The following is a 24602-nucleotide window of genomic DNA, read 5'->3' as shown; positions in this document are numbered from 1 at the left end:
AATAAAGTTTTTTGGTCTTCTTTTATAGGTGCTTTGGTATTTAATATTTTTACTGCTGGAAACCGTTGTATTAGGTATTCAGGATTGCATTTTTGATTGTCTGCCTTTGTGATCTGCATTTAAATACACTATGTATTTGAAAACTCTTGAGGAAGTGCTGTGCCAATTTATAATATACAATTTTGACAAAATATAATACATATTTTCTATGAATGTCATATTGCATAGTTGAAAAGATGATCCCCCACAACAGATCTGTTGCTTTATTCATATTGTAACATTACAACAGTCACAAGTACAGCAATAGCATGTACAGTAAAGACCAATTGATAAATTACAGCAACTCCACCTCATATTTAGGCCATATTTTTATATGTATGAAATACTGTGAAGCATGTAAAACTATCAAGATGTGTCTTTTGCATTCTAGAGCCAGTTGTTGATTAAATCACAGACTAACTATCCTAGTACTATTTATTCTTGTTTTCATCTTTCATCTTCATCTTCCTGCTTATACTAATTTGAAAACACTGCCATTGTTAGAATTTTTCAGATGCCAACATGAGAGATGAGAATGAAAGACCTCATTCTCTTGAGATTGTAAATACAAAAACATGACTAAGTTATATGAAAGATTTGAGGAAGATTTGGAGTAAGTAGTGTTTGTCCAGTTTGTGTGAGATAATATTGCCACCTTAGTTTTTCAAGTGTTTCTACTGTCTTATAGAGAAAATGTATGCATAAACTTTTTTGTACGCTGAAAGCATTTTTTGTGAAAATATTTGTAATGTCTTAAAATGATGTGGGTATGCATTGATGTAGTATAAAACAGGAGATTATTGGTATTGTTTGTCAGTGAGGGTGTTAAGTCATCGTTTGGTTACTAAATGCTGAATGTATGTCAGGACAGGGATGCAGGACGTTTTCACATAAACTCAAGACAGTTGGAGACAGAACCGCTTATATCCTGATAGACCTCATTACATCTTCATGAAGTGTGACTGTAGCACATTTTGTCTTTACTACTACTAGCTAGAAAGATAACAAAGGACATTGTCTGTGAAGAGAAAAACAAACACAGCTGGGGTTTGCCTTTGCAGACTTAAGTCGTCCTGTGTTTTCGCTGTTTCCCGGAAGAGGAACTCCAGCGTGTTTCCCTCTTCCGGTGTGTGACGATGCACGGCTTATCGCTTTCTCTCTAGCTCAGCAACGTCTGCTGTTGGTGTGGATGTACTGAGGTAGACAAGTACCAAGTTAGCTACATGGAATCACTTTTAAGATTTCGCTGAAATTTAACCTTCAACAGTATTGCCAGAAGTTTTGCAACAAAAAGGCAGGCAGAATGTCGGCAAGTGCGGTGTATGTTTTGGATTTAAAGGGCAAGGTAAGAAAACGGGAAGACGACATTTGGGGTGGGTTCATGGAATTAGCTAGCTGGCTAGCGAGCTAGCTGGGTTCGTTTGTGTCATTCGAAATGAGCAGAGCAGCTAGATAATTTGTACAACTGTTATGTGCCTAGCTGTTATGAAGTAAATTCATTTTTAATATTGTAGAATTGGTGTTTTCTACAAGTTAGCCATGGAGCAAGATAGCTAGCTCACCTGCACTGTATAATTCGTTGATTGATGGTTTATTATTTGTGAAGTATACATGTATAGTAACGTATGTACATTATATTTTCTGGAATGGTGATGACTTCGAAAAAAAAAACTGATACATATTAGGGTTCATTTTCTTAAGAGGGCTCGACAACTGATTCATGTTAGTATAGCAGTCGATGTGTCCATTCATTTGGTAGTCACATCCTTAAAAAACAAAAACAGGAACAGACTGAATTACATTCTGCTACAGTAACAAGACGAAAAACTAACAAATAAAAAGGCGTGGAATTGGTATCCAAATTGTGACCAAGCAGGCCGAATGATCAACTCTTTAGTGGGGGCTTGCAGGAGAGCATCTTGTCCTGCAGTTGGGTGTCTGCATCTCTGGCAGACTGCTTATCGAACAGGGTCTGAGCTATGAGCCTACACAGTGATGGAGGTGAAGGGGCACTGTCTTCTCATTCATGCACACCCGACAAGCTTCGCGTGTGAAGTGTCACCTGCCTAAGCCTCTGAACTCAAAACAATGAAAAGATTACCTGTGCTTCTGGGAGTCAGTGTTGGCTCATATTTCAAAAACCTTTACCAGTCATTGAAGACTCTCCCCTTGTGAGGGTGTCTCAGTACCTGGAATTAGCTGTAGGAGGCCCACTGAAGGAGGAAGACCTTGGTTGACACCCTCTGTGTTTCACGCTATCTGTAAATGGCATCCTTATGGAAGAGCCAGTGTAGGATTAGCCATCCGTTGCTTCCTTTCCAACCTGCTTTGCCCCAATTTTGTTGTAGAAAACAGAAGATTGTGATTGACCATTGTTGTCAATTGCAGTCAAGCATGTTGTATCCAATAATCAAGTAGGCATTACAGTATCATGATACAGTATAGGTCCAAACATTTTATAATTTACCTAATGCAATGCTATAGACACATGTGTTTGCAACCTCTGACAGTATTTGACATCTGTGGTTGTTTTTGTGAGAATTTTTCTGGACTCCCAACATGCATGGTCTAAATCAGTAAATTGGCAGCTATGGGTATGAATCACAAATTAGTGTAGGTCTAATGGTATAACTCTCAAGATAAGCATTCTGATAAATGGAGACTCAACCCTTTCATCACATGCAGGGTGTTGGGATAGGTTCTTGCTTTTTTCATGAACAATGCTAGAATACTGAGACCTCAAGAATGTCTCAGTTGAGTGTACCCACTGTGTAGAGTGCTAATACAGGAGCTTAATTGAGTTAGATGTTCCTTGACTCAATCTTAAAATGCATGTTCCATCAATCTTTGTACCTGATATTTAAAAATAAAACAATATTTGAGGTTTTAATTAACTGCAGTATAAGTTATTTCCGTTTTAGCCTTTTCTGAAATTAGGGCCTGAGGTGTGGGTTGTATGTGAATTCTAATTGTAGTGAGGTGTTGTCTAAAGTTGGTGTTTCAAGGTTATGCAAAATTTTTAGTAAAACTAGTAGTAAAATGCTGGAATACTGCAGTAATTGATTTCACTAAAATGTCAAAAGCTACAGACGTTCTGATTGTATGTGCTTTCTGTTATAAAATCACTAGGTCCTCATCTGCCGCAACTACAGGGGTGATGTTGACATGTCTGAGATTGAGCACTTCATGCCCATCCTTATGGACAAGGAAGAGGAGGGCACCCTGTCCCCAATCTTGGCCCACGGAGGAGTCCGGTTCATGTGGATCAAGCACAACAACCTGTACCGTATCCTTACCATGGTCCTCACAAAGGGAATTGGTGTGATCTTTTACCCAGAATCATAAATCTCCATTAACAATAAAGCTTGAAATCAGTGTAAGGCAAACAGCTAAACCTGTTAGTTACTGGGAAGTATCAGACACAGCCTAAGCTTAAGAAAACCTCAAAATCTAACATAAAGACACTTTAACTTTAACTCTTAAAAAAAAATCACGTGAGAAGGCAGTTATTTCTTATAACACTTTTTCCATCAGTCGTCGCTACATCCAAGAAAAATGCTTGTGTCTCCTTGGTTTTCTCCTTCCTATATAAAATAATCCAGGTTTGTATTGCTTTGGTACTTTTTGACTGAACTAAGTTTATCTGTTGGTAATCTACTTTAAGTCAATTTAGATTTGAGTCACTCTATTTAGTCATTAAATGCATAATGAAGTACTGTTCATGTTCTTGATCTTCTGAGTCCAACCATACAATGATGAGAGTAGAAAACGGAGCAGTTTGTTTTCATTTTACATATGGGTTCATAAACCGACCTTCTTTTCATTGTTGCTCTCTGGAAAACTGGTGTAGCTGCACACCTTACATTCCCTTCTCAGCAGTGATGAATTGGAATTGAAAAATGCTGTATAAGGCATGAAAGGAATCTCTAGCGTCTGCATTTTTTCATTGTGCAAGGGCTTGTTTTCCTAGTGAACCACCCATATTTGTGTTTTGTGATCTTCTTTACGATGGACCAGAGGGTAAAAGGTACCAATACATTGTGCAGTGTTAAATGCTCTATACAAGCAATTTCAGGCATTTAGGCAGCATCAGTCTCTGGTTTGAAAGGGACTATACTGGCACATCTCTGTCATGTTTTCTGTCATTTGATGTTGATTTGAAAGTGGTTTCAGTTCTGTCTTATGTAAATCACATACAGAAACAGAAATGAAGAAATATTAGTGACTTCCATGTAGAGTTAATGACTGATTAATGACAGCCTGTCATGAAATCTGAAAGGAAGCTCTTGGCACAAATACGGCCAAGGTAACTGCTAACTGAACTGAAAACTGAGTTTGGGCATCTGTAATGTACAAACCTTGTAAGCAAGTTGACAAGATCTACAAAGGTCTTCAGGAAGTGTTATAGAGAAAAATAGATTGATAATTTATGGATCTCTATCAAATAGATACATTCACTGAATGTCATATCTGGCAGATGTGAGCACTTGCCACCATCTTTGGGCATCCGTCACCGGGCATACGGCTTTTTTTTCTGCAGTTCAAGAACGTGCTAGGTGTTCTCAGATTTTGATAAAGACAGGAAGGTTGAGACAAATTTGCAAGGACAGTAAAATAAACTACAATCTGCAAAGCAGTGAAGCTTTTTTAGATTACAGTCAGAAGAAAAGGATGGAGTGGATTACAGTGAACATGAGAAAAGCCATAGAAACCAAGCATAAAATCCCAGAAGCATAAAGTCAGATAACATACAGCAAGGGACCAGGAGGTCAGATATCTTTTGAGAGCAGACAAGTGATGCTACTTCAGTAACCAGCATGAACAAGTGACATAAATGATGTGCCAGGAATTGTACATAAAATAAGGTGGCTCTACTTTAATGCTCAGGTGTCTGTGCCAAGCAGTGGCACTGTGATAAAAAAAAGAAAAATAAATGCTGAACTGACCACTTTAAAGAAAACCATGGCAGAGTCACATTTTCCAATCAGCAGACACCTCAACAAAGGGAGGGCTCATCCATGAACATATGAAAAGACCAATATTTCAGAGATCATGCTGTCCTCAAATATAAGGTTGAATAGAATAAATCATGAAAAAAGGAATCCACCCCAACTGCCCCCCCACCCAAAAAAATGTACTGAAAATAAACCACAGCAAAAGTCGTCACCCTTACTGTCTTCCCATTGCCAGAATGGAAATGAAATACAAAAATATTTTCACAATGTGACTGGGTCACACCATCACTGACAAGATGATTACCAGATCAGCAGTCAAGAGTTTTGAGGTGTGGATCGCCTGAAATAAAATCGTGAACAGCTTTGGACGCTAATATTGAAAGCCTTTGTTACCGCTGAATACCATGTCCTGGCTGTCCTGAAAGGACAACATTTTTGTAGCTGCCTCAAATACTACAGATATAATGTACTATGAGTAAACTGTAAAAGGCTAAGTGGAAATGGAAAGAAAACTGAACAGCATTATTAACTATTCAAGTTTTCCTTTCTTATATTTAGAATTTTTTTCATTATTGGTGCCATTATTGGGATTACCTGGGATGTGGGCGCCTCACAGTGACGTGCTGTGTTTTACAGGTGTTCTCAGAATACTTCAAAGAGCTGGAGGAGGAGAGTATCAGGGACAACTTTGTCATCATCTATGAGCTGATGGATGAGCTAATGGATTTTGGCTACCCTCAGACCACAGACAGCAAGATCCTACAGGAGTGAGTGTCCTCTTGTGACTCCTCTGAAAAACATTACATTACATTACACATGGGGCAGCAGGTGTAGCATAGTGGTTAAGGAGCAGGACTCATGACCAAAAGGTTGCTGGTTCGATTCCCTGCTGGCGCACTGCTGTTTTACCCGCGGGAAAGGTACCTAACCCCCAATTGCCTCAGTAAATGTCCAGCTGTATAAATGGATAACATTGTAACCAATGTAAGCCGCTCTGGGTAAGAGTGTCTGCTAAATGCCAGTAATGTAATGCAATGAAAGACAGTTCAGTTTTTCTCAGTGCAAACCTTTCTTGCTTGATCTGCAGCACTGTATAGCCATTTCAGATTATTTGCCCACTTACTCAATAAAAGTGTCTGACTGAATGTTTGAGTCAGTCACGATTGGAGCGTGTGATTGTTCCTTCCATCACCTCATTCTGTTTCTGTCTGTGTCCTCAGGTACATCACTCAAGAGGGGCACAAGCTGGACACAGGAGCCCCACGCCCCCCTGCCACCGTTACCAATGCTGTGTCATGGAGGTCAGAGGGCATCAAGTACAGGAAGAATGAGGTCTTCCTGGACGTCATTGAGTCAGTCAATCTTCTGGTAGGAAGCCGTGTCTGAAAATTGCTGCCAGCTTATTTATGTCTTTTATCCTCCACTCCCTTCCTGTGTGTTTTAAAATGGAAGTAAACATTTTCAGTAAATGAGATTACTAACGTACCATCCAGGATGACCTGAGAATGAGAGCACGCAAGCCTTTGTGGGAGAAAGGCCAGACTGCTCGGGCCGTTTTTGAGATGCAACCCGATTCTCCCTCCTCTCTGTAGGTGAGTGCCAACGGGAACGTGCTGCGCAGCGAGATCGTTGGCTCCATTAAGATGCGTGTGTTTTTGTCTGGAATGCCTGAACTGCGCCTGGGCCTGAATGACAAGGTTCTGTTCGAGAACACTGGCCGTGAGTTCCTCTGTGTTGTATCATTAATGTACTAATGTAGAACCCACACCGTGACTTCCTCACTGTTTCATCATCAGTGTTCTGTTTGAGAATGCAGGGAATGAGTTCTTCAGAATTTCCTCATTAATGTGCTGTTTGAGAACACTGGGCATGTGCCACATTATTAATGTCCTGTTTGAGAATCCTCTGTAGTAATGAAATCCTCAGTAGTACCATTGCCTCTGCCAGGTGGTGTACATTGACGGTTGTGTACACCAGGCTTTTGTAGAGTTTGTGGTAAACTTGTATGTAAATTTATATATTTCTGTGGTTCTACTATCAAAATATAGTCTCTAAATGCTGAGTGTTGCATGACTATGTGGAACCTGTCAATTGTATTACAACATGCAAAGCAAGCCTGCGTGGTTCAGCTTACAGAATGTGAGCTTTTCAAGAGTTGCTGACACAAAAGAAGATAACAGATTAGCTGTTTGCAACAAATAGGGGAAGCAATGGAAAGACGGAAACAACTGTAAACAACTGCCATATTATCTTCACAAGAGTGCTTGCAAACACTATGACAGTCAGGTATAAGGCACTGCACAATCTCTCAGAAGACAATGCAACAGTGCATGGGTAATGTTTGAGAATACTGGCCATGAGTAGTTCAGTAGTGCATCAAAATGCTCTGTCTGGAAAAAATTGGTTGTCAGTTCCTCAGGTACCACATCATTAAGGTTCCATAAATTGGGTTCTACTAGTACTGTCCTGTGCTGTCTTTGTTCTGTACTGGTGTTGAATAACAAGAAAGATGGATTCCTTATTAAGTCTGCCTGTAGATCTCCACTGTTCTGTGTAGTTGTGCTGCATTACAAGTGCATAATGTTTTCAGTTGTCATACACTTATCCCGGTCACTGTCCAAAAACCTGTGGCATCGAGGGAAACTATTTCTGAGTTTACTATAGTATTACTAATGCATTTAATCACTTTATATTGTGAAAAAGGCTCCTCTACCAACATCAGTAGCCACTGGCTGCAAGAATGGAGAGAGCAGAGCACAGATACAGTGTCCTATGGTATTTACAGGAGGGAAGAGCAAGTCTGTGGAGCTGGAAGATGTGAAGTTTCACCAGTGTGTGCGCCTGTCCCGTTTCGAGAATGACCGCACAATCTCCTTCATTCCACCTGATGGAGAGTTTGAGCTCATGTCCTACCGTCTCAACACGCATGTATGTAAAACCCGATCTCTGGCAAAGCATCCTCTATGGCTCTGGCTTTATCATGAACTGTGGACTTTTCTGTGGCAGGTGAAGCCATTGATCTGGATTGAGTCTGTCATCGAGAAACACTCGCACAGCAGAATTGAGTACATGATTAAGGTAACTCGCCTCCGTCATTGTCCCAGCTCTTGTTCATTTTACTATTTAGTTATATTTAGGCTATTGCCGATGACACTACTCTCTGTTGACAAAGTGCAGTTGTGCTGTTAGCAGATTTTGTGTTATGGCACCTCCTTTCACTCAGAATGTACATGGGGGGGGGGGGGGGTGATGGGGGAGGCAGTATTCCACTAATGGTTTGATAAATGCACCATGTATTGCTCTTATCAAAAATAGAACACGCATACCTTTCACATTATCTCAGGCTAAAAGCCAGTTCAAAAGGAGGTCGACAGCCAACAATGTGGAGATACACATTCCAGTCCCCACTGATGCTGACTCACCCAAGTTCAAGACCACAGTGGGCAGTGTGAAGTGGATACCGGAGAACAGTGAGATCGTCTGGTCAATTAAATCATTCCCGGTGAGCATAACTGGCTTACAGGCATTCTGAGTCTTCAGGGTGATTTTTTTCTTTTGCTTAGTTTTGCAGGGTCACAGGTCAAAAGCAGACATTGTAGCAAAATCCTGATTATCATTCCTTAATTCAGCATGCCCATTAGCCCGTGTGTGAATTTTTCTCACAAGATCTGAGATCTTGATCAGGCTGCCAACCTGTTGCACTTTGCATGGAATGACCCACAAGATTCATTTTACACAGTAATGGAGTTTTTACTTGGAAATTAGGGATGTTAAGCGTGATAAGTTTGACCTGAATGAATGAGATTTTGCTTATTAACGTTGCATAATATTTATATCATTTATTAGTAGGTTAATTTGGTTGAGGTTATCAGAGCCGTATTGCACTCATACCATGTTATGTTCTTCATCCAATCAAATTCTGATGTAGACATTTCAAGTGTCAAACAAGCAATAATTAAGTCTTTATAAGATTCTCTTAAGATTTACTTGTACCTTATGTGCTAGTGCATGCTAGGTGACCAAGCTTGTGTCAGTTTAGGAAACCTGTGTCGTTCAAACAGGTATTCCTGCTGAAACTCAACGTGAAAGCAGTGATTTGTGAAAGTGGGCCACGTGCAGCACGATATGCATTAACTGCCCACACCCACAGTTTAACGGCTTTTATGACCACAAAAATGTTTTGGTATTGATCATGTAAAATAGTACAACACTACTCTTGCAGTTAAATGCTCTGTAATTCTTAACCTGTGAAAGATTGTTTTCATACTACTGATAAACTGCAGTTTGTCTGACAGACTTTTTTCCCCCAATTGCACATATTGAACGGGCCGTACTTCTGTACTAACAAGGATAGATGTTTGGGTCATTATATTAAAGTGGTGGTTTTTAAACTGTGGTGCTGGGTTAAAAATATGGCAAGCTTCAACTGGGTCGTGAACATGTGAAATAATGTGCACCAATACATTTTTGCTTTTCCAAAACTGTTACATTAATTTATCTTGTACGGTCTCTGTAACCATGATGTATTTACTAAATAGGAATTAGAATTAGAAAGGAATTAACGCTGATATAGTATGCTTCATTCATTATTAGTTCACCATTTGTTTCAAGCAGCCAAATTTTAAACAGATATTAACAGGGGTTGCTGGGGTCAAAACTGTTTCAATCAGTAGGCTAAAGGGACACAGAATCAAATCTTTGACAGTCTTTGATTCTCTCAGGGAGGGAAGGAGTACCTGATGCGGGCGCATTTTGGACTGCCCAGTGTCGAGGCTGAGGACAAGGAAGGAAAGCCACCCATCAGTGTGAAGTTTGAAATCCCTTACTTCACTACCTCTGGTATCCAGGTGAGTACTGCAATGCCTTATTTAGCCAGCTGGGGGATGTCTGCCATCACCACATCGTATGGAATCTTAAGCAACAGTAGTATGAAGGGTATAAGTAACAAAATTTTTTAAAAATGGGCAGCAAGAATAATCTCCTAGGTCTTAATTAGTGGAACAGACCAAAGCAGACTTTATAAGGTAAAGGTGGCATTTTGAATTACAAGTATATGAGATCAAGGCAGACTCCAAAAGTACCTTGAGAAAATTAATCAGGTGGTCTAAATGGGAACTTGATAAACTGAAACTTAACTTGATATAATAAATACAGACTCAGATGGTGAAAATGAATCAAAAGGTTTGAATGTTAACTTGTTGAATTGAATTTTATCAATTCACTTAATTTCATTTGACAAGAACTTGCGTTGAGTCTATAATTTGTGCTACTTCAACCTCTCATACAGTAGGGGGCACTGTTGGACCACTGATGACAGCTTCAATCTTTTGAAGTCCTCTCTGCATCAGGGTTTTCTCATGTAGGGCAGACTAAAGCCTTTGTCCATTCTTTGGGCTGAAGAAAGACTATATTTTAACAGTTGCCTCAAATGGTTAAAAACAGCAAAACTACATGTTGGTGACAACAAGGCTTTACCCAAATGTTTTTGAAGAAAAATGTAAAAATATTGAGATGAGAAACCCAGTGCTCCTGTAGAAGACAGCAGGAGTGCGAGATGTGCGAGAGATCCACAGTTTGAGCAGCGGATAGGGCCAGATTGGTGCTGCTGGGAGGGAATGTTCCTGTGCTTGTGGGACGGCCCGTGGGAGGGCTGTCTGTCCTGCGGTGGCCTGATGGGCACACAGTGGCTGCCTGCGGCCAAGAGACAGTAGAGGATGTGGAGGGGATGAACTTTGCTTCAGAGCTGCGGGACTGTCTCCCTGCCTGTGCACCCTGTCTCAGGGAGCTGCCACTAGAGAAATAACGGTCTGAAAGAAAGAATAGAAGGAAAAGTTCTTTCATTAGTCTAGAGTTTGGCCTCGCTGCTTTATTGTTTTCTGATTTCCTGGTGAAAAGCAAGGAGAAAAGGTACCCTTTACTATAAAGTGACCTTAAGTGTTGGTATCAGCTTAAACAACCATAAATGGAAGCACATAGGACAATGTCACAGTCATCAGTGTGCTCCAATCCAGAACTGTAATATATTAGTCTAGCAGAACACAGGGGGAAGGCTCATCGCATATGTGACTCAAACAGTAGTTGTGACTTAAAGTCAGCCTCTTCTTAGCTGATTTTCTAAAATGTCCTCATTCCTCTTTAATGTGGATGTGCATCAGTGGGCAGCCATGTGAATCTCTGCAAGTGCTGGGCACCTTAATACCCCAGACATTTGTTTTACTCCATCATAAATATATGTCACACTGATATCTGAAAATGCCTGCAGCAGTCTTCCAATCTGCTCAGTGGAATATTTGAGTTATTTCTTTTCTCTTCAGGTAAAACACCCATATTCTAGTCGTCATTGCCCTCTCACTCCAAGTTAACTGCAAATTGTTCTGATTGAACACGATTACCTGTTATAATTATCTCTTCAACAGGATCCTTTCAAGATTGTATCATAAGCTGTCAATTTCAGCTTGGCACTGTTTAATCTTTTTTTTTTCCTCAGTAATGACTCTGTGATAATCATCTTTTCAACACCACTGAAGGATGTGGAACAGGTGCTGCTGAATAGATGTGTGACAGAGGAGTGAAATGGAGTGAATATGGTTTCCTGCTCAGTGACATTTTATGCTTCTTCATTTGTTTATTCTCTCTATCTGTCTCCCTTTATGTTCTGTCATCCGCTGAATATTAGGCATCCCACACGGAACTGAAACTCAGGAAAATCACATTAGGTTGAATTTCTCAGTAAATGAGGAAGTTTTGACAAGAATTGAAAAATATATATTTTTGTAATCAAATGGAGTGGCTGAGACAGCCTGACTATTTCCCCTCCGCCCCCTAGCTCTGCCGTAGCGTGTGCTCCCACCTGCTAAGTTCACAGAAGGGTTGCAGCATCAGGGCCGTGCTGCTCTCAGAGCAGCAGTGAGGTTGCTGTCAACTCTAACTAGTGTTGCGTGGAGAGGAGGTGGGGGGTGGCAGGGTGGGGGTCCCCAGTTGTTTCACACTGAAAACACACCACTAACAAAGAGATTGACAGTGAAAAGAAAGCACAAAAAGGGGAGAAAAAAGGATGAAAGGAGATGTGACTATGAAACAGGTTTGATAAGGAAGTGTTTGGTGGCAGAGTCAGGCCTCGGGGACACGTCGTTGGTGTTCCTGATGTCCCTGCGGTTTCCGCAAGGCAAGGCTGCCGCATGCCTGCCACCAAGGGTTTCTGTTCTCAATTAAAGCACATTTGAGCGCCAGGCGCCTGTGCTTATTACAGGGAGCAAGCCCAAAAGGTCCAGCCGCTCACCGTGTGGAAGCGCGTGCGTTACTTGTGCACTCTCTTTTGCATTGCATATGAAAAAAAGTCCACCGCATAATCAGCTTCTTAATTAGACACGGCTGTATATCAAAGCATATCAAAGTTGTGTTTTATTACACCACTAAATGCTGGGGGCAGGTCTGTGTTCAGCACGTAAAGTACAAGCCCCCGAGCGCTGAGCTTTTATTTGCTGATGTAAAAGGGAAGTTGTGTTCAGGGCGATTACGGTAGCGCAGAGTAAGAGGCTGGATGGGTTTTTTATTGAGTAGCGGGTGGAGGGGAAGCCACATCAGGCCCCATGTCTCTCCTATATCTGCCGTGTAATCAGAGCCAGAGCGCATGCTGTTTTCTGACCTCACCAAATGCCACTGATTCCAGCCTCCAAAAGGATGGCCTTATGTCATTCACCCATAGCTGTAACAGTTTGCAACAAAGGTGGCTTGTAGTATACATTATTTATGTTAACAGAGACAGTCACACAAGTGAGTTAGGCTGTTTTTTTCTCCCTACCGTGTAGATTCTTTTATCTTTTTAGGCTTCAGAAATGCAGTGATGGAGATGCTTCAGATGGAACAGTGATGTTTCCATTGTGTTTTTAGATCTGACTTTTAAGTGAATTGTGATTCCTATTATAAATAGAAATATCAAAGTGCAGTATTTACAGCTGTTAAGAGTCCTGTCAGCAGCTCACTTGAATACAGGGTAATTTCCTGGTCTCTTAACATCTCGGTTTCTTTGATGTATTGACGGATTTGTCACCAAGACCAGTTTTTTGAAGTGCAGTTAATCATGAGATGCCGAATCAAAAGGCAGTCGAGCTGACAAAGAAAATCACTGTCTGAGTACTGTAACCGCAGCGCTCTGTATTCCATCCTCTGTGAGAAACGCTGAAAGATCAGGGACAAAATAACAAGCGAAGTCTTGAAATGTGCTGCCCCGAGTGCTTTTCCTTGGAGTTCAGTGGCTGTTGCCAGGGATCGGGCGCCAGGCCACTCTGGCAGCATGTTCTCCATCACCCCAGTTAACGTCGTTGCAGAGGGAGTGGGCTGGCAGGAGCATCAGACTGAAGGCGGCTATAAATAAAGAAGAGGCGCTGCTCTGTGCTGGTGTAGCCCGCTTTCTGCATTTAGCTGTGACACAGGCCAGCCGTGTAGGACCAGCGTGAGCCTGAGCGGCAGCCAGCGTGTTGTTGTTCTGCGCTGTGGGGTCTTCCTGGCTGGAGGTGCGCATCGGCCGAGCGGCAAGCTCTTTCAGTTCACAGCGTCCTGCTGAACCTTTCCTGCTGTCCCCACTTGCCACCAAAAAAAATGACAGTTTGACATTCTTGACTGTAATGTATCCCCACAGGTAGATATCATGTTTGGTCTGTTTTGTTATGCACACAGTATGCTGATACTTTAGGTTTATAGTTTTGATCAGGTCAAGGCAGCAGTGTTTTCATCTGTCAGTATGACGTTATTAAAGGTTTTTTTAGCTATCTTGTAGTTGTATGTTGTTCTGTTATTATATTTAAATGAAAATTATAGCCTAATACATATTAGTCTTCTTTTGGATGATAATTAAGACAAAAAAAGACAAAATTTACATTTAATTTTGATGTTTGTTGCTTGGTTTGTGGGCTCATGCCTTGCTTTGGACAGCTTTGGGTAGTGGTTGGAAAACTGCATTTGTAACTAGAAGGCTGTAAGTGTGAATCCCAGGCATTCTACTGGTGTGGCACCCTTGAGCAGTGTATTCCAGGTGTAATAAATCAGTGTGTATGTATCAGCTGGAAAGGGTCATGTCATATGTGAAGTGTTAGCTGTGTTAATCACTGTGTAAGCGTGAGTCTGCAAAGCAAATGCATCTGTAATGGGTGTGAGCTATGCATGGGTGTTGGTTAAGGGGAGGTTTTGACCTCAGTGAAACATCGAGCGGTAGAATGTTTTTGTGGTCAGAAGGGCTGCCGCACTCCTGCAGTGCAGGAGAGGGCTGGCCAGGTGCTCCCACAGCGTTGTGGCAGTTGGGGCCCACACCTCTCTTGGTGTGTCCATTTCAGATGTGTCCTGCCCATGACAGAGACATGTGGACTGTGGGGGGCCACACCTTTTTGGGGTGGGTGTAGGCTTTGTGCTCTGACATGCCCCAGACGCCCCATAAGCAGCGCAGGAGGCCTGGAGGGTGGCGTCCCCATGAGAGCAGGCTTTCTTTAGATGGCATCCAAATAGCACTGGCCATCCTTTCTGCATTGTTAAGTGATTGTGTGCCTTGGCCAACACACCCTTTCAGCTTAATTTGGTACTGTTTGCATATCTGTTGGCAGCTTGTTGTGTCATTAAAGTACGGATTACGTGTTTTTTATATATATATATTTTGCTTTTCAAGTCTGTGATTAGTTTCTTCTCTTCAAAAAAGTATGTTTCATCCCCCCATCTAGCATATGCTGCACTGAGTCACATATTGACAGTCCACCCTTTTTTAAAGAGAAATGTAGCAGCTGTTGGTTCTTCTTCTTCTTGAAGGACCTTGCTGTGCTGTCACTGATCTTGCAGCACTGTACAGTTTTGTGTTTCTTGGAAGCAGAGAGAACACTGTTGTGAAACTGGCAGTGCGCTCGTGTTTGTCGGGGGGTGGGGTTGGGTTTGTGGGTCTCCCAGCTGCCTGCGCAGTGCTCCTTAGGACAGAAGAGGAGGCCAGATCCCTGTACAGCCATGTCCTCGGGGACCCCGTCCAGTTTGCGTCCTATTGCAGTTTTGCGTCTCTTAATTACGCACACGTTGTGATCGATGTTCCCCCAGTGTCAAATGTGCTCTCCCTGGTGTGAAATACAATCCCATATGGTGTTTATAATACGCACATTAGTGATGTCAGCTAAGCCGGACTGTGGTCTACCAAAGTCATGTTCAGATTGTCACAGCCCAATTTATCTTGCATTATTTTCTTTTTTTTCCCTTTTTTTTTGCAATGCAATCCTCTTTATTCACTAAAACATCTTGGGGTGTACACATGAAACTGCATAGCATCTTTCTGTCTAAATCGTTTGCTGTTAGCTGTTTAATAAGCAGTTAATAATGCTATGTCAAAAGGGACACCAACATGACACTTTAACCAGCAGTGGTCTTTTGAATCATTTCGCAGATATAGCTCAGTCTGAATGATATAACAGCAGTAACAATGTCCGGGTAATAACACTAGAATGAGGAGAAGAGAAGAGAAAAGAAGGTCATATGAAGAAAGTCATATGAAAGTGCTCCACCAAGAATCAGTGCTCCTCTCCTGCATTACAGCAGCGTGTTGTTTTTTTCACAGGGTGGCCATATAGGGTTCAGGCATAATATATTATTTGTAGTCACATTACGTCACATTGTATGAAACCTCGATATATCCTGAATATTGGCTTAGCTAGTGAGTGTCTTTTACCTTGCACTTAACATCACTCCTATGTATGATATCCCATGCCTCTCTCTGCCTCCAGTTTGAAACTCCTAGCAGTTAGGAACTGAATTCACCATTCAGATTCATAGGTGTTTTGGTTCAAAATTTCCAACCCTTTACTGGATATTGTGCAACATGGATCTTCAGAAACTTTAGGTAGCGGTACTTATGAGAATTTTGTTGTCCAGTGGCCACTGTGCACATTTGTATCAGCAAAAGATGCTAAAAGCAAAAGGTAGACAGCACAAAGCGATTTAAGTGTATATCAGTTTGAGTTTCAGGTATTGATTATTGTATTTGATTGCCCTGAAAATACTACATTAATTTTACAGTTTTCCCTTTGTGGTATAATACATTATTATCTTCAAATAATGTTTTTCTGTGCTGTCATAGGATTTGTCTTGCATTTTTGTAAATTCAGTTAAACAAAATTATGCAACGCATCCTCGCAGTGGCAACAACAGAAAGTTGTAATTTCACAACGAGGAAAAGTGTATGAAATGTTACACTGCACCGGAAAGTGCCATTTCCCTAATTTGTATTAATATCTTCAGTTTCTTAACCACTTCTTCATAAGTGTTTTTCTCTGCAACGTGTGAAAAATTCTCATGGTACACTAACCTTGACTTTAGACGTGAGGTACATTTTTTTTTTTTGGGCATTGCCAGATGCTTGGCTTTGTAAAGTCAGGGTTAAAGCAAATCTAATACAAGGAATATTGCCCCAGGTTACGTAAAGCATGTTTCACATGAGCCAGATTGTGTAAAAGTACAGGTTTCTACACTCCTGGAACACTTTGAAACACTAACACATTTGCATTATTCTGTGTATGCTGTTAAAATAATCATTTGAACAGCCATATGAGAATGGCTGTCAACACATGACCTTCCTTGTGCATTCTTCAGTATGCACTCTGATTATGCCAAGTGTGTCCTGATCAAAGTCAATTGACTGATTCCTTTAATCACTCAGTGCATGTGAGTGCTGGGCAATGAGTGAGGTGCTCTCTTTCCACAGGTGCGCTATCTGAAGATCATTGAGAAAAGTGGCTACCAGGCCTTGCCATGGGTTCGCTACATCACACAGAATGGAGGTAAGACTGCCTGTTTGCACCTTGTTTCCACGATGAGGTGGCCACTGAAATGCATCCATGATCTCTCCAATATCTGACTCAAAGACAGGGATTCACGTGTAAAAGAACATAGAGCTCCTAAACATAACCCAACCCAGGGTCTCATAGTTTTGCCTATTGTCCAGTGAACATCTCATTCCTCTCTGTGCAGCCTTATGAGGGTTTACAGGTTTTCCTTAATTACTATGTTGGAATCTTCATTTAGGTGTTAAGAGCTGGGATGGGATGAAAACCAGGAGCATTTCAACATTGGAATGACCCACTGATAACTGACCTACATTCTGTGTGACTTGTAGGCCTTGATTGTTTCTGCATGTGGGGCTGCTGGCATGAAGTACTTAATGGAGAGTGATGCTGAATGCATTAGCTTCAATTTTTCACCAGTGATGAGCGGAGTCCTGCCTGCGCTGTTCTTATCGGCGCATCTGTGCAGATGGCTGAGGAGAGAGCCCAGGGCTTCTGATTGGGAGGAAGGAAGCGGCCGGGCCGCGGCGTTGCTCTTGGCCGCTGCAGGCCAGCTGTCGGGCACTGAACAAATGACTGCTCTGTGAATTATGCGCGTGAATAAAAAAAAATGTGGGGCGTACAGACAGGGCCAATATATTAATTACTTATGATATCAACAAAAGGAAAGCATTCATCACAGAAGACATCCTCTTGACAGGAAGTTTGTTTTTATTCTCCTGGAGGGTTGAGTCTCTCGTCTAGGGAATCACTTGTCTGTGCGCTGTGTTGCATCAGAACACCTTTTCATGTGTGTTAGTGGTTGTACCAGCATAGAAGTAAAGGCATTGAATAACAGCCTCACTTAGCTATTAGTGCTATCTTTCCACCTTGGTGAAGAGAGATATAGCCTAAAGCAAATTGGAATAATGTCCTGTTGATAGAAGGGAGTGTAGATGAACAGTTAAACTTCTAAATTCTGTGGGCCAGGTTGAATTAATTTGAACCTTCCTGCTAATAGAAAACTCTGCTTTACAACAAATTACAGAACCACATGACAGAAGAAATTACACTGTGCAGATGGCAGTGATGACACAACAACATGCTTATTTGGAGTAAAACACTTGCCATTAGCAGCAGACCTGTGATTTCTGTACATTGGTTGCCTTTGACGGAACGCCGGCCAATGTATTTACCTCTGAAACCGAAACAAATTTTACTAAATGGATGTTCAAAAGACGTAATTATTAAAACGCAGTGACTCAGACAATGAGAGGGCTTCTCATTTGCGTATAGATACCCTCCATTTGCATTCTCTGTGGGGAAAGATAAGCAAAAACATGTTGAAATACTTAGGAAATATTCTGTAACTTTGACATTGATATTATCTTTTGCAAGGCAACGAAAAAAGAAAAACAAAAGGGGGAAAAGCGAAAACTGCGAGGGGGAATGGGTTGTGAACCTGCTGCTAGAGAGCGGGGCCGGCTGGAGCACTCTGAACTTTGCCGTTTGGGGTTAGCAGATGACTAATGTGCGCAGCCCCAAGGGATTCCACAAGTATGACTTTGCTCCTAACTGTTTGGGTTACCTTTTGTCTTAGGGTTACTGCAAGTACACTGAATAACAGAGCAATGACTCAGGAATGCACATGTGGGATGGGGGGATACCATGCATTAGAAGGAATAGTAATGGGAAGAAAGAATTCTAAAGTGATTGTTTTTTCAGCCCTCTCCTGATCATATCGGTTTGTTGCTTCACCCAGTTAAGACACAGTGGTGCAACATTGTGACAACACTTGTTTATTTAGATAACACCATTACACTGTATTTGCCAGTACTCAGAGGTTGCATACATCCCACTAATGATCTAAGCAGTTTGACTGCTTTGTTCCGTGTTGCTTACTGCGGTTGATTATACCATTGCAGTCTGAGCACTGTTGAGATGTATTGAGATTTGCATGTGTTTGAGAGGTGAACATTAAAGCAGCACAATCAAATCAAGAGATAAATGTCACATTAAAACTGTGTATTTAATGGAAGTCAGTGCAGGTGTACATGAATTTTAGTTTGATGGTTAGTTGTTTCATAATCACGAGAAGGTAATCCTTAATTATGCTGAACGAAAAGAGTAATTAAATTGTCTGGTTATGTCAGATGTTGAGGAGATCACAACAATATAATTACAAACTGCAGTAATTAGATGTCAACATGACTGAACCACATGCGTTTGAGAATGTTGGCAGGTGTTGCTTTTGTGACATAGAGATGAAATCCATACCTGTATCAGCCATCCACCTAACATGAAGTGACAATATCTGATCTGATTGTGCCTCTGTTGCATACCTGGGTCATGCCAAAGTGTTCACTGGCTACAGTGCTTTGAATGCTTTTGTGAAATGAAACTGAAAGTTGATAAAATGTATTTAAGAAAGAGATTTGTCTTAAAGTGTGCATGATGTGTCAGATTCATACTTTGGAACTACAAAGGATTTACGAGGTCACAAGTTTCATATTACCTTAAAAAGGGGACAAGTATTTAAAGAAGGCCCACAGTCTGTTTGTCAGGGTACAGTCCAAGCCGTACAGTACTAATAGACACACCACACACATGCACACACACAAATGCGGTCCCTCTCTGTATTCACAGCGTGGATATTTACTTGTGCCACTTGAAAACCTTCGTCAGATTTGTGAGAAGGCCCTCATCTGTTCATGTGGCGCTGGAAGCTGCTGTTGCGCCGGGGCTGTGGCGGGGCCGTAGCCAGATGGCAGGCCGGAGCAGCACAATGCAGGAACCGTGGAAAGTGTGGGGCCATGTGGCTGGGTGACGCCACCCCAAGGCCCTGTGGCTTCTCCACGCTCTGCCGGAGCTTTGTTGTGGACAGCGGAGAGCTGACGGCACGCCACGTCCTGTGCGACAGCTCCACGGTGGCTAGCCCTGAGTCAGCACATCCTCTGGGTGACGGCTGTGCTGCAGAGAGGGTCCCCTGCTTGGGGGGGGTAAATTAGAGACCTCCCCTGAGTGAGCAGTTAAGGCTTCTTAACACTACCTATCAATTAGCGCATCTGAAATCCAAAGAAGTTTGCTGCTTTATTTTACCCTTTAATGTTCGCATCTCTCAAGCCTTATAGGAAACCAGTGAGTGTTTGAAGGGTTAGATGACAGCATTTCTAAAGTATTCTGAGAGCTTTTTTATTTTCAAGCCGGAAAGAAGAAGCATCTGGATCCATTGTCTCTTTGTAGTTCCCCAGAGGTGCTCTAAATAGAGAGCTCAGTAACTAAAGCATGACATGACAGACCTTTTTTGAAACCAAAAGTACTGATATCGTAAGGCTGATTTGCATTAGTAATAAGCAATTTTAACAGATTGATTTTGATTTTGACATATTGCAGTATTATTGAATTGATACCTAAATCTCACCAGCTACACTTCAAATTGTGTAAACCATTTGTAGACTGTATATCTCTCTGGTACATTTTTTCTTTGGGACATTGTATGACATGTTATTTGATTTTAGCATAGGTGTCGGACAGCACGTGCAACACTGAAGCATTTGGTTGATTCCTAAGTACTGTCAAAATTGTCAGATTCTCGTAACTAAGTACATTTTGAAATATTTATCACAATGTTTAAGTTCTTTTTAGCCTTTAGGACAGGTCTATTGAGGGCTGTTAAAAATTGTTCTAAGTGCCTCACATATCCCATGGCAACCACTAAACAGTGTTCCACTATAGGCTCTGCACTGAATTGTTCTTAATGCAGATGTGATTTAAAGGCAAATGAAAACCAGACTTTTTTGGGGGGCTCTGGAGGTTGATGTTTTTGTTACTTGACGTCTTCCATACCACACTGTTTCCATAACAACCAATTTTAATGATTATTTATATTGTTATTATTATTGCATGTGGGCTGTAGACGCTGGCCTAAAACTGTGATTTTGAAATGGTTTCCACAAAGAGGCGTTACCACACTTGTTTAATCAGGCCTGAGCTGTGCCTGTGCCCTCAGTGTGACGCACTTAACAACAGATCCCACTTTAAATACACATTGCGCCCTTTGTCTGAAGGAGTCTGGATTCAGACTCACCTCTGCGCGGACCTCAGAGATCCCAGTACAGATAGCAGTGAAGAACAGAAACTAAACACAGCTGTTTTCACTCTCTTGTGAATGTGTGTACCAAACATGTTTACTTGAAACCCATACTTCTAGGCACAGAACCAGAAAATTTAACACAGGCGTCCAGAGACAAGCATAGTCACTGGGTGAAGGAAAAACAACTAAATTGTTAGGTAAATGTATATACAAGATTGAGTTGTTTTTACAAGAGGCCTTTTTTGTGTTATTTGTCACATTTGATGGCTTAGACAACATATGGATCCAGCTCAGAGGAGAGAATCCTGTTGTGAATGTGTCCGCATTGAAAATCAAGCCAGGTCGAGAAGGGTCAATGTGGCATCATTCTAACAATGCAGCTTTAGGTATGGTATAAAACATGAGGAAGCGTGTATAACACAAAATGATCCAAGGCTAAGGTGGTGACTGAGGCTGAAGCTGATATATAGGGCTGTATCACCACCTTACCTGTGCATAATTTTTCTACTGTGCACACTTCCTCATGCTTTATACCACTAACACCATGATTGTCAAGGCATTTAAGCAGTTGCCACCTAAATCTGGAGCTTTACATTTATGCTAACTGACAAAAATGTACCCTTCATGAAAACATCATTCCTCGACGGTCATCTGAACAGTGGTGTAATGCAACATAGAGAGCGTTCCTTTTCTCTCCTTTCTGGTGTATTAGTTTGTTTTAGCCTCTTGGTTTTACTACTAGGAATGAGTTGCATGTGCAAAGTAAGCCCTTCTGTCCAATCTCATTCACCAATGATACGGTGTGTTCCGTGGGTTTCAGTATTTCACTGGCACTAGATGCGCTTGACCTGCTGACCCAAACTTCCAGAAATTGAGCAATAATTAAGCAACCTGACAAACTAAATGCAGTGTGGGGAAGACTGGCATGGGAGAGTCTGAAAGATTCTTCAAAAAGAGGATGCAGAACAGGAACAGATCGGTGCTGTTTCTCATATTTAGAGCCTGTCGGTGAGGCGTTGCCTCTGTACTCTTGTTGCATTGCTCCCAGTCACAGTTTTGCAAACTTTTATTCTTCCCATTCACCTATAATTTCAGCGTGTGATATCACCATTTGGACTGATGATGTGCAGTGGATTTACATTAGGAAAATTGACATCCCATGGTTCCGTTGCATGGGCTCATTGGTAACGGAAGGAACTTTCAGCTGTCACTTTTTTGTTTTGCATGCTCCCCCATTCTGTCCATGTAATTAAGTAAGGTCATTTCCTTTTTGTCTTTCAGATTACCAGCTGAGAACCCAATAGAAGAAGCATCAGTAATAGTTTGCCTATCCAGTGGCACTGGCTTCTGCCTCTGATGTAAATCTTAAAGAAGTATTTGTTGTGTTTATGTCAAGAGCAATGTGGAATTAACCTCACAGATCCCATATGTAACTGAAGTGTACAAATATATTTCCTACAGTATTCACAACTCCAACCTGGGTTACAGATTGTGCCACTTTTGCAGCTTTGAGATAGAAGAAAACCTCAAAAACCAAATGAATGCAAAACATTTCTTATTATTCAAAGGGTTAGAAGTGATTTTCTCATATTTCATTCATCTTTCACAAGAAATTAATTTTGAATATTTTTTTCATGTTATGCAGATTTTTTTATTCCCCAGTTAAACTGGGAAAATTTATGAAGGTACAGGTCATTAATAGGTCAATTTCAAGTGCAGATCTTGTAGTATGTTCATGTGACATGTTACTCAGAATGTAGCAGAATGCAGTGTGAGGTGAATGCAGTGAGGTGAGTGTATGTGTGGATTAGCACAATAGCACTTCATGTCTATGAGGATGTATAAGGTACTGTTTCCATCAGTTATATTCTTTCAGTTATTTAACTGAGGCAGACAAGTAACTGACAGAGTTCATGGCCAACAGCTTATGACCAACAACAGTGTTTGTCATTTCCCCTCAAAGTGTTCTTGTGATTTTCATGCTTATGTTTTAAAGGCTGTCTTTGACAAACAGCTGTGTTAATGGTAGGGAGCCTGTATGACATACATCCACATAATCACTTAGTGTAGGAAAATAAATGAAACAGACAAATACCACTCATACAGGCTGTCCTCTACTCTGAACATATTAATGTTATGCTGGTAAACCTGCAGGCATATCATACTTGCTGAAGGACATTTTAATTACACGAAGAAGTGACAGATTGGGAAGTTAATGATGGAGCATTCATTTAGAAGGCAGTATTTTTTTCCCCTTTTGGTCAGTAAGTCAGACATGAAGGAATGATGGGGATTCTCAATAACCACATATACTTTACAATTTACCACAACTATTTTGAGAATTTATTTGCCATCTTTTCCTTTTTTTACTGAAATTGTGTGATACTGTCATATTTTTGCATTTTTTTAAATCAGCTCAGTGTCAAAACGGTGTTAATGAGCTTAGTCCACACTGTAGAAATTATACACGTAAAGCCATTACATGAAAATAAATGTACGTGAGTGGATCTCTAGTATGAGAGCTACTTACAAGTTCCATATGTTGTATGCTGAAGGAGCATCATTTTGGCCAGGGAGAGTATTTTATGTGTCAACTGTTTTAATTTAGACTTATAATGGACTATGTATGGACTGTGGTTTTCCAGCTGAGTCACTCAGAATCTTTAGTCTCTGACTAGAGTCATAAGCAGACGTATCATTAAGTCGACTTACACATCCGAACACGCTCTCAACCCATATGTCTAAAATGGCACCACTAAAAGAAAAACAAAAGGTTGACTTTACTGGAAAGTTCAGATACCATGCCATTCTTTTGCAGTTTCCTTCATATTGATCCCATGAGTTGGATATTTGCACTGTCCTTCAAAAATGTGACTTGGTGCAGAGCAGTGTTAGCTGTATCAACTGAAGTGTTGACTGATATCATCTCGAAACGAGCTGCCAAAACTTGTCTTTGTTTAGAATAGTTTGTAACACTGAAAAGAAGGGAGAGCACCCACAGATACTTAAAAAAGTAATCAGTCTGTTACCATGGTATCCATTTTAATCTTTCCAAAAAGAATGGGCTGTGTTTACTTGTATGTGGCCTATACATTTGTAGCTTAAGCCATTATTAATGTACTTCTTAGTGAAAAATTTGTAGGAGGCAAACGGGGAAATCCCTTTGGCATCCCCAGGACAGCAATGTAATTTTCTTGCCTGTATCATCTTGATTACTGTCAGAATCATTAAAAACCAAGTATCCGTTTGGAACATACACATTTCATTAAAGCAGTTTTCTGGTAAAACCTTCTTGTGACATGTCTTTTTTTCTTTACTCTTACTGAAGAGGCTGCACCTCAGCATCCCCCACCCCCCCCTCCCCAAGGTTGAGGTGTAGCCTGAAGAAGTGGGTCTTCAGTGCAATGGAAGATGGTTAGTGTCTCTGCTGTTCTGGCCTCATCCTCAGCTTGCACCACAGCACAGGGGCCGGGAGAGACAGAGGACACCACCAGAATGTGAGGCATCCTGAAGAAGCTGAGCGTGGTGTCCTGGACAGAGTGTGTAGGGTCTGACACTCAATTGAAGATTAGAGGAAGCCATTCCCTGCACTAGTTGGTAGGCCTGCACCAGTATTATGCAAGTGCGAGCCGTCACTAATAGCAAAATGAAGTAGATCAGTATGGGTGAGACATGGAAGTACATGACCGTAACAGCATAAAATTAAAAAGAGGAGAACAGACAAGTTGCAATTAG

The 24602-nt window shown here is 41.3% G+C and overlaps 1 protein-coding gene across 1 annotated transcript; it reads left to right on the top strand.

The window, feature by feature from the left end:
• The first annotated feature begins 1179 nt into the window (after positions 1–1179).
• On the top strand, positions 1180–24133 carry LOC118773219 (AP-1 complex subunit mu-1). The gene is made up of 12 exons (XM_036522059.1): positions 1180–1384; positions 3169–3325; positions 3574–3641; positions 5631–5761; positions 6215–6362; positions 6587–6713; positions 7780–7922; positions 8001–8072; positions 8338–8496; positions 9716–9841; positions 16717–16792; positions 22149–24133. The coding sequence occupies exons 1-12, from the start codon at positions 1343–1345 to the stop codon at positions 22169–22171; spliced, it is 1272 nt and encodes a 423-aa protein (XP_036377952.1). The 5' UTR covers positions 1180–1342; the 3' UTR covers positions 22172–24133.
• Positions 24134–24602: the final 469 nt, after the last annotated feature.

This window comes from Megalops cyprinoides, chromosome 2, assembly GCF_013368585.1.
Source record: "Megalops cyprinoides isolate fMegCyp1 chromosome 2, fMegCyp1.pri, whole genome shotgun sequence".
In the NCBI taxonomy this organism is placed as follows: domain Eukaryota; kingdom Metazoa; phylum Chordata; class Actinopteri; order Elopiformes; family Megalopidae; genus Megalops; species Megalops cyprinoides.
This window is presented reverse-complemented; position numbering and strand designations above follow the sequence as displayed.